Here is a 10,321-nt window from a genome sequence, read left to right as displayed (position 1 = left end):
TTCAAAGACCAGCTTGGCCTGTGCCAACTCAAATTCATCGGCAGAACAAATTTTCAAGTGCAGGGGCATGTCAAGTTGAGGAAAAATGTGGTCCAGCACCCTGAATATTGGGCATTTTAGGAAGGGATAACTAAAACAAACATCACAGTCAACTAGCATTATCCGCCCATTGAATGCCACAATGCTATTTGCTTAGACAAGCTTGTAAAATGAAATTAATATCAAAATTCAATGCGTGCACAGTGCGGTTTGGGCTGTACATGTTGTCTTTGTTTTTACTCCATGGAATAACGTCAGTTGTTTATGAACGCGTTCAGTCGACAAGCCCTATACAAATTGAAAAATAAAAATAGGCAAAATATAACCTCTCATTTTGCTTATACTGGGGATTACATTCCTTGTAGCGGTTAGAAAAGCCTGTGAAAAAGCCAACCAAGAAAGAAAAAAAAATCGTCATCTCTCGCGCAACCTCCAAGAGATGAAATGGCTAAAACCCACATTCGTACTCATATTCCTACATACAGTCTGCTGAATGGTGTGTTGTAGTTGTTTGGTTCGCCATCACCGAACTTTGAGAACAGTTGTGACTTACGCCTAACCCGTGTGTTTGTTTATTGGTGTGTGAAGTGATTGAGCCCCTCGATTCGCATCATGGCCACGATGAAGGTGATCCTGCCCACTGAGGCGGAGCTGACCGTGGAGGAGGTGCCCATGGGGCATCCGTTCCTCCGGGCGGCCTCCCTGCACATGGCTAAGGCCTGTGAGCCTCAGAACAACGAATTCATGCTCTGTCGCCAAGAATACAAGCATGACCCACGCCCCTGCGTTCAAGATGGGCGGGAGGTTACGGCTTGTGCCATGAAATTCATTCGACAGGTACAATAATCACGGTCAAAGCAGGATTGAACTCGATCGAGACTCACCAACCCATTTGTGTCATCCATTGCTGTAGTTGGTACCCACCCTTATATCTTGCAATCATGCCTATTTTCGACCACTAATCTATGGGCGGGGGATCCTAGGGTGTAGAACCAACAATTTGGAAGCAATTGGCTTCATTATGAGACTAGCCTGGAGTCATTTCGAATGGACCCTCAATCGAAAGACTGGGTCAAAAGTTATGCCCTATGAAATTACAGAACAATAAAAGGTTTCAAAGGAATCTGGTAATCTTTATTGCGAGATTATTTCTCATTGGATCAAATACCAAAAGAGGGCCAGCCCATTCATTCTGTCCAGAGTTACGCAGTGATTGATCCTGTGGTTGGATGGAGGTGAAAATTGACACATGTACGAGGATATTAAATCGCATATTAGGTGCCACCTGGGGTTTCGTTTCATATGAAATGCATTCACTCGATTCCGAAACTTCAATTGTCGACATAAGCTCCAAATTCCTGTGGTTTATGTTCAGACCTGACAGAGATGTTACTGGAGGAGAATAAGTCCATGTGTAACAACATCCTTTCAATTCCGAATCAAAAAGCTCACGATTGGAACAAGAAAGCTTCCTCCCCCACTTTGGAGCGTGTTGTTGTATGACTTAGGTATTTATTTGTTCTGCTTTGTCGTTTGTGTACATTTGAGCCGTCCCTCGTTAGTTCTATTCATTTGGTACAGGTTAATTCGGGTGTGGCCATTTTTTTTTTCAATTTGAAAGCTCAGATTCTCGAAGTCGACGTTGCTCTGAAATTCTTCGAGAGAGAATTACGGATAAAAATGATGAAAAATCTCTCCCTTGGGGTACTCTCGAAACATGTTTTGACATAATTTAATACATGAATCCTTGCATTGGAATGTTTTGTGCTTTTGGAATATCAGACCTAAAACAGCACAGTTAAACATGTTCATGGAAATACGTTTGCAAGGACCAACAAACCCTTTTTTTTCTCTCCCATACATGAACATCTTGTGGCAATTTCTCTGAGGTTATTTTTTTAAGGTTGTTACCGCACAAAAGTGGAAATTTTCACCTTGAGCATGTTATTAAACCATTGAAAATAGTCTAGGATACTTCAGCTAAAGCCCCCTTTGGCCCTTCGATTCGCCACTACACTGTCGTTATTTGTGTTCTCTCGAAAAAATGAGCTAAACCTGTCACACTCGTGGAAACTTGACTTGCAGGTCAAGGCCAATTGCGCCGTGGAGTTCACCAACTACGCCACTTGCTTGGAGCGATCCTCTATTAACATGGAGTTGTGCAAGTGCCGTCAAACTCAGGGAGTGTTCGACGACTGCATGAAGGACAAGTTGGGCATGGAACGCCCTCATTTGGCCTGGATGACTTTGACCAAGGTTCACCAAACCGATAGGTGAGATGAACACCAGCAAAGCATGATAAAGGCGGTAATTACATGGGTGAGTGTTTCCGTTTTTGTTTCAGACCACGCCCCGAACCTCGTCGCCCTGCGTATTTGGATATTCCCGGACAAGGACAGATTGAAGAGTTACCAAGTGACTTCCCCAAATTCAACAAGCAAATCTTCCGAGGCATCTTCAATGGGACTTTGTAATCACTTCATCAGGCGCTCTGCCCCGCCTTGCTGTAGTTCTTTGGACAGACAAATAAATCTATCTTGACGAATGGAATTTTACATTTCTCAGGCGATGCGGCTCTACACAATTTTAGTACCAAGTGCTGTGGTCCTTTTTTTGACAACTCAATCACGAGCATTCCCACTTTGTAGAAATGCTGATTCTGAAATTCATCTTCTATCTATGGGCAAGTAAACCTTCACCATTCGACCGATTTAATAGGGATGTCAGTAAAAAAATTGGAACACACTCGCCGTGGGTATTTTACTAGTTTTCTTCTTCTGTGTGTATGCCATTTTCTTCTGCCAGTTTTTGTCACAGGCCTGCTTATTAGTCCCTCAGAGTCAGGGGCTTGGATGCTAATCGGTATGGAAGTACACAAGCCAGATTAGTGAGCGGAAGCTCATTCTGGGTCAAGTCCAAGCCTTCAATCAGAGGTATGAGCGTTTGAAAAACTCGCCACTGGTTCTTCAACTTCAATCAATGTCCACATGTAATCTTGCTTAGGCAACCGAGGATTTCCACTCTTGCTTAAAATCGCAATTGATATCCCAACCGATTCTTTTTTTCTCCTACAGTGGTAAACAACGCAATAGTTTTTCTCTCGCTAGGAAACGAATCCATAAGACTTACATATTTCCTTGAGTAACAATGAGGGAAATGTTGAACAAAGGCAGGCCTGGCTTATTTCAGCGCTACCACCAACAACTCATTCAGACATTACAAACGGGGAGTAGGGGTCAGAGTAATTAAATCACGTTTAATTCTCCCATAGTAGACAAACAAGAAGATTATTTTTCTTTCACATGGGCACGCTGGCGGCATCGGGCTTCTGCAGCTTTGCCTCGGAGAAGGGACTGGCGGGCAACACTTCTTCCTTGGGCTCCACGATGGACACGTGATCGGGCAGGGGCTTACGGGGTCCCATCTTGCCATTGGGATCATGGGGCAACATGATTTTGACCTTGATGCCCAACACACCCTGTCGGAGGAGCACGTGACGGCAAGCCGCATCTACGTAGTCGTTGCAAGGGTCGCCGGAGTGAATCATCAGACCGTCGACGAACTTCATAGCCTTGGCACGCTGACCACGGAGCTTACCAGAGACAACCACCTCGCAACCCTTGGCGCCCGACTCCATGATGAACCGGAGCACACCATAACAAGCCCTGAAACAGGGATGGAAAGAAACCCTTGAGATGATCCCCCTATGTCACGTTAAATCATATTGATAACAGGCCATTCATGGCCTGTCGTTGCATTCATTCTAATAATTTGTAGAGCCTTAATGACTCTGGAGCTTTCATGGGCTATTACGGACTACTATCATCGGATCATTGGTCAAAGTGGCTAGACTATCTCTATTGACAGAGGAAAACTGGCTGGATTCGAAACTCGAGGAAAGTATCAACTTCTTCTAGCACTTTGGCTGGATTGATTCCGTCTGTTCCAATAAGGCAACTTTCTGGTGCATTTGCTGCTAATTAAATCTTACCCTCAAGATACGGTCAACTTATTAGTATGCTTTTCAGCCAGCTCACTTCACTATATACTTGGCATTGAAGCTCAAGGTTTCAGCCACAAGGGCCCATAGCTTGAAGTCCAGGTTCTTCATTGATCCTGGAAAACAGTCCTACCTTCGAACAGCCAAGCCACCGATCAACTTGTATCGGAGGGACTCGGCTTGAGCGATGGCGCACAGACCGCGAGTGGCCACCTTCTCGGCGTACAGCTCCACGGTGTTCTCGGGGAAGTTGAAGCGCTTTTGCACGACCGAGGTCAGCTCGCGAATGCGGCGTCCCTTCTCACCCAGCACGTTCTGGGTGCGGGTGGCCGTGATGATGATTTCCGTGCGGGTCGGGGTGGGACGCACCTCCACACCAGAGTAACCATCCTCTGCCAACTCCCGGGTCAAGAACTCGTTCAATTCGGCCTTGAACACGCCATCAGCCACAAACTAAAACAATGAGAAGGTTGTGGATTATACCAGATTCAAACAGGTCAGTTCGGATCTTTCAGGCCTGTCCGGCTAGTCAGTCCATCAATATCGGGGCCACGGAGGGGCTTCACGCCCATTTCAATCCCACCTAACAGTACTCGCGCCTCTGTCCTGACCTCAAAATCTCCCCTGGGGCCCTAACCCTCGCATTCCCAAAAGCCCGAACTCAACGATCTCTATTGAGCCCATATTGTGGATAAACGAAATCCTTTGTGGGCTCTGGCCTCCGAGGAATCGTGGTGCACATGGCGATTCACCGGTTGTGGTCAGAGCCTCGACCCCGGTTTCTGTGGCATCCCCATCTGACACCTCGGACACGGTATTCATATCAGTCCGAGATGGAAATTTAGGATGCACTCGCAACTTTAAGTAGACTCGGTTCCACTTGGCTTCCACCCAAATCCCCATCAATCGCCTTGATCCGCCTCCATGCTCGAGGGGTGGATCGCCCTCCACCCTCTTTACCCGGTTGGGGTCTTAGTGCGTCCGGACGGGCGAGGGTTTAAGGTGTCGGCGGGTGATCTTACCTTCCTTTTCTTGGAGATGTTGGTCGCCATCGTCAGTCTGCTAATACGGCGGAAGCGGAAAAGAACGTGTAACGTAAACACAACAAATATGAGGTGAAACGAAAACGGAGCCTGGTCAGGGGGCGGAGTCGGGTGTGCCTAGCCTCTATCAAGCTGGTAGGAGCTGGAAGAAATTGATGGCCCCAAAGGTGTTAATGACCGTACGTCTGACTTTGATTTTTTTTTCTCAGGCCAGTTTTCGTTTCTAGTAGGCCTGGGTTCCACGCAACCTCGACCACACGGGGCCAACTTCGACAACTGATCAATCTCATTCATGGTTACCCTTCGTTGATTGACTTGACTTCAAATTTCGAGCCCTTCAAAGTCCGTTTTCTACCAATGCAAGGAAGATTTCAATTCAATTGGCTCTTAAAAATGTCAAATATGGGTTTACACCTAATGAATGAAACAAAGGCTCTCTAATTTCAAAATCAGATCCCCAAATTGCTAAAAATAGCAACAAAAAACATAAATCCATTTCAATTTTAAATCTAAAATCTATCTAAAAAGAAAAAATTAAGCTACTTTCTTTCCAACATATTTTTCTTCTTTATGCTGTCGCTTTTTAATTTTGGTCATACAAAGAAAGTTACTTAAAAACTTTAGATATTAAAAATCACAAAAAGTCATCTAACCCAGGGACTCTAAAGAGTTTAGCTTTAGTGTCCTTGTCTAACCTAAGTTATTAAAATCTTTGATTTAACCTAAAAATACCAAATCATTTTTTCCTCAGCCCCCCTCAACGTCAATCAATTCTTCCTCAACCAAAACCTCAAAACGAAATTGAAAACAATCTAGTGGAGCTGAGTGGTTTACGGTAAAGACACATTCCAAAGACTGAAAAAAAACCTTTAGGGAGGAGGCGTGGTGTAGTGGTGAACGCCATTTCTTTGAGTGAGACAGCAATCCCCCCCGCCCCCCTCTCACCCCCTGGTTCAATTCACCTCCCTAACCTTTCTTCAAACCCAGGATTTAGTAGAGTTGTAAAAAGTGCAAATATGGAGGCCAAAAAGTGCACTTAACAAGCATTAAATCAAGCCCAAAGTGTAAATGCAAAATAGATCCACTTAATACCAAGACCGTTGGGTTTTGGGACATTTTTGTACAAAATATGGGTAATTCATTACAAAGTTACCTCTTGCAAAGTATTACCCAATTTATGTTTCAACCTAGGAATTTGAAATGTCAAAATTTACAACAAAAGCTAATTCATCAACCAGTATAGACTTTGTCAAGGAATTCATTGATGAGGATGTAAACACAAATTGACTTCATATGGGCCTATTGAATCCTGGTCCAATCCAAGAACCACCTCTGGACTCTGAATACGGCCCAAACTTGGAATATCAAAGGACTTTATACAAGTCTGACTTGCGTCGGACCCCAGCACTACTTATTGATCGAATCTTTTTCCGAAGCAGTTTTCTTCGGCTGGATTTGGACCTAGCTAGACCTCATGCCGCCAATTAATCTTTTCAGTGGGCTCAGTCCGCTCAGTCCCATTCATTAGGCTGCCCCATTGAAAAGAGTGATAGAGTGAAGGTGTCATAGTTATTTTCTGTGTCATATCACAATTCTAATCATGGGTTTTATTGGGTTGATCCTTCATATTGCTTTAACCTATCGGGTTTATGATTATGCAAACAATTTTATCATGGTTGATATTGATATGACCCGAAGTCCCAATAAAAGCGTATTGTAAGGGCGTGGAGAAAAAAGTTTTCAATTTTGAATCAATTTTCAACTCTTTGAAGGGCTCAGAAGTGTAAACCTTAGCCTTCACTACAATTGACTCTAAAACCTGGTGGTGGTTGAAGAAAAAGCTCATGGATAGTTTTGAAGATGTACTGTAAAAAATACTCTCTGCAGCTCCTTGCGGAAAACTTTGGCACAATCTTGTCCATTTCTCTCTTTTATTTATGAGTCTTTTTTATTTTCAAACAGCCTTATATACCCTTTTAGGATTCTTTTCCTGTGAAAAAAAAAATATTTCATGCTCTCAAACCAAAAAAAAGAACTTGGAAGTGATTATATGGCACTCAAACTGAATTATTAGAAAAGTAGGATGCGGTAAACAGCGCCTCTACCCTGAGAAATGACAGTCTAACCCAGAACCTAGCCCAGAGCTATGTATCTAATAGCTCGCCCCGCCAGAGGGCTCGATCGGGCTGGCTCTGAGTGGCTGCCTACCTACGTACGTACTCTTGGGCACTCGCTGCTTTATGGTTTAAGCTGCGTCCGTTTGTGTGTGTATGTGTATTATTTGGCATTGAACGAGGCCTAATTGATAGCCTGGCCACCCCTTCAGGTTCTTGTCCACATCCCGTTGCTTACTTGGACCCGCCACCCGGGCCTCAAGGCCATTGGTTAACACCTCTTTAGCCGCCCCACGGCTCCCCCCCCGGGGTCAAGATATCTTCGGGCTGAGGCTATGAATGTGCTGGATTTACCGGCGGGTCGCAGTGGTGGAGGCGGAGGGGGCAGCGTGAGCGGGTCGGGCACGGGTGGGGCCCATCCCCGCTTGTGCTATGCGGGTTTCAATCAGGATAGTGGCTGCTTCGTGGCGGGCACGCGCGACGGATTCCGCATCTACAACGCCGACCCGCTCCGTCAGAAGTCCGTCCATCCACTCCCCGCCATGATGAGCCTCATACCGCCGTCGAACACCGCGTCGCCTGCCGCCGCCTGGCCTACCGCTGCCACGGCGGAAGCGGGGGCGGTGGGCGTGATCTTGGCCGAGATGCTGTTTCGGTGCAATTACGTGGCTTTGGTGTTGGCCGATCGTCCACGGAGTGTCAAGATCTGGGATGATTTGAAGATGCGCTTCGTGGCCGATCTGGAGTTCAATTCGCCCGTGAAGGCCGTCAAATTGCGGCGGGACCGCATCGTTGTGGTCACACCCGAGATTATCAAGGTAAGGCTGGTTTCGCCCCCATTCCCAGGGGTCCTTAGAACTAATAACGGATGAACTGGGCCATTCCGAATCCCAGGCCAGTTGGAGTGACCCTTCAGATTCAAATGATGGAATCAAAAAAAAAACGATTCAACGCTCTCATGGGGGGTCGGGTCGGGTCGGGGGCGTGAGATCTTGATAACGATGAGCTGACCCGAACATTCAAACCATACCCACCCCCCGCCCAAAATGGGCCCCAGGACCGATCATCACGGCTGATCACGGGAGTTCAATAATCAGATGGGGCTGAGGGGGCGTATCTTTATATTGTAAGCACCCATCAAAGACACAATGTGCTTCGAAAATAATGGCCAAAACGAGAAAAAAAGAAGGGCGGGGGAAAGAAGGAAGGGCGGCGACTTGAAATACTGAAAGAAAGCCCGAGGTTTAGTTCTTCCATGGATCTTATTTACAGTCGAATATCACATGAGTAGCTCACAGCTCTTGGGTCAGAGCCTCTATTGAAACAAATCTTACTCGGTTCTAGGTGTTCACCTTCACCTCCGCCCCTCAATCGCTTCATGTCTTTGAGACCCCGCCCAATCCTCGCGGTCTATGCTCCTTGTCGCCTTCGTCAGAAAACTCACTTTTGGCCTTCCCCGCCCTAGAAAATGGGCAAGTCCGTCTTTTTGACTTGGCCGAACCCGAAAAACCCATGGCCATCGTCGTGGCCCATTCTACCAGGTGAGTGGGTATTGATTGCCCTGTGGCTCGATTCTTTCTGGGCCTTTTGAACGCCTGACATCGTAGCGTTCGTTTACCCTTTGATGCTTTCTGGACAGGCTCTGTTATTTGATGCTGAATGTCCAAGGAACCAAGCTGGCCACGGCCTCCGAGAAGGGCACGCTCATCCGAGTGTTCAATGCTTCCAACGGCGAGTTTATCACCGAACTCAGACGGGGTACTCAACCGGCCACGATCTACTCGATCAATTTCAGGTACGTCGGGTGTAGTATAGTTCAGTTAATAACTCATGGTAAGAACCAGGGCCTTGGCGAGTACTTTATTATTCCGACTCAAGTCGGACACTCGTACCCGCCAAAAAGTACATTTTAATTGATTTTGCCAAACTGAACTATGCGAAGTTCGTCATCTTTCCTGGCCTTTCATCTTACATGGTTAATCTTGGATTTCAGTGTATCCAAAATCTCGAATATTTTGTCTTGGGCTTTTATATTGTTCAAAACACTTTAACAAGTAGATAATGAATCATTACAAGTGTACATGTAATGATTCATTATTTACTTGTTCATGTCATCTCATTAAAAAAAAACAGTAGACTGATTATATTTATGGGAGAAGAAAGTTTGTATGGGGAAACGAGAGTAGAGAGAAGAAGGAGGATAGGAAGAAGCCGGAAAATAGAGAGACAGGATCGCTGAACCCCCTCCCTTTGTTTTTCATGCCCATTAGCATGTGAAGACAAACCCGGGCGTTTTGACTTTCTTCTAAGCTCAATTTAAAAAAAAAATCCCCATCAGACAATAACGTTCATTGAACAAATCGCTCTTTTCCTCAGCTCGGACTCGAGTCTTCTTTGTGCGTCCAGTTCTCACGGCACAATTCACGTGTTCTCGTTGGCGGATCCTAAGCGGAATAAGCAGTCTTCTTTGGCCTCATCCGGATTTGTCAATCTGTCGATTCTACCGAAATACTTCGCGTCCGAGTGGAGCTTTTCCCGCATCGAGATCCCCGGTGCCACGCCGTGCATTTGCGCCTTCGGGGCCACGCCCAATTCGATATTAGCCGTGTGTGCGGATGGCAGCTATCACAAGTTTCTGTTTGAAAAGAATAACTTCACCCGTGACGTGTACCAACAATTTCTCGAGCTCACCGAGGTCTCTTGAATGAACATACACCTAGATGCGATGGGAGCTCGGATTTGATGTTCCTTTTTGTTGCGAATTGTTTATTTAGTTATTCACTGTTAAATTGCCGCTCGATCTGATACTGTGATAGCCGTGTCTCAATTTTGCAATAAATCATGTGAGCCGTTCGTTTTTGTCAGGACTTTCGTATCTTTTATTTTTGTTGTAAAATATAACAATTTTCAGTTTTGCTTCAATTGTGGGTGGATGTTTTGTTTTGTTTTGTAGTTGTTCTTTCTCGAGTAGGGAGGATGTAGGTGGTAGGGACCCGGGGGTAACTTTGGGTTTGAATGAAACAATTGCGGGAGACATAAATATATATATATTTGGCATACACAGGTGGGGTAGGTGAAAAAGAAATGGAAACGACTATTTTGGTCCAAAAACAATTCCAAAAAGT

General features: G+C 45.5%; 4 protein-coding genes across 4 annotated transcripts in view; 2 read left to right on the top strand and 2 right to left on the bottom strand.

The window, feature by feature from the left end:
* Positions 1–526: 526 nt before the first annotated feature.
* Positions 527–2,584, top strand: LOC131878340 (NADH dehydrogenase [ubiquinone] 1 alpha subcomplex subunit 8-like). The gene is made up of 3 exons (XM_059224290.1): positions 527–876; positions 2,125–2,312; positions 2,384–2,584. The coding sequence occupies exons 1-3, from the start codon at positions 652–654 to the stop codon at positions 2,511–2,513; spliced, it is 543 nt and encodes a 180-aa protein (XP_059080273.1). The 5' UTR covers positions 527–651; the 3' UTR covers positions 2,514–2,584.
* Positions 2,585–3,275: 691 nt separating this feature from the next.
* LOC131878335 (small ribosomal subunit protein uS3A) lies at positions 3,276–5,220 on the bottom strand. Its single transcript, XM_059224282.1, has 3 exons — positions 5,062–5,220; positions 4,173–4,492; positions 3,276–3,704 (listed from the first exon to the last, which is right to left on the bottom strand). The coding sequence occupies exons 1-3, from the start codon at positions 5,089–5,091 to the stop codon at positions 3,338–3,340; spliced, it is 717 nt and encodes a 238-aa protein (XP_059080265.1). The 5' UTR covers positions 5,092–5,220; the 3' UTR covers positions 3,276–3,337.
* Positions 5,221–7,340: 2,120 nt separating this feature from the next.
* LOC131878328 (WD repeat domain phosphoinositide-interacting protein 3-like) lies at positions 7,341–10,049 on the top strand. The gene is made up of 4 exons (XM_059224273.1): positions 7,341–8,014; positions 8,541–8,737; positions 8,836–8,991; positions 9,573–10,049. Exons 1-4 carry the CDS (start codon positions 7,532–7,534, stop codon positions 9,898–9,900), a joined length of 1,164 nt encoding a protein of 387 aa, XP_059080256.1. The 5' UTR covers positions 7,341–7,531; the 3' UTR covers positions 9,901–10,049.
* Positions 10,050–10,051: 2 nt separating this feature from the next.
* LOC131878323 (USP6 N-terminal-like protein) overlaps positions 10,052–10,321 on the bottom strand; it is a gene marked incomplete in the record, with an annotated part of 7,211 nt that continues 6,941 nt past the window's right edge. Inside the window, 1 exon segment of the mRNA XM_059224266.1 lies at positions 10,052–10,321.

Source organism: Tigriopus californicus, chromosome 3 (genome assembly GCF_007210705.1).
Source record: "Tigriopus californicus strain San Diego chromosome 3, Tcal_SD_v2.1, whole genome shotgun sequence".
Classification (NCBI taxonomy): Eukaryota; Metazoa; Arthropoda; class Copepoda; order Harpacticoida; family Harpacticidae; genus Tigriopus; species Tigriopus californicus.
Note: the sequence above shows the minus strand (reverse complement) of the source record. Positions and strands in the feature narration are given on the sequence as shown.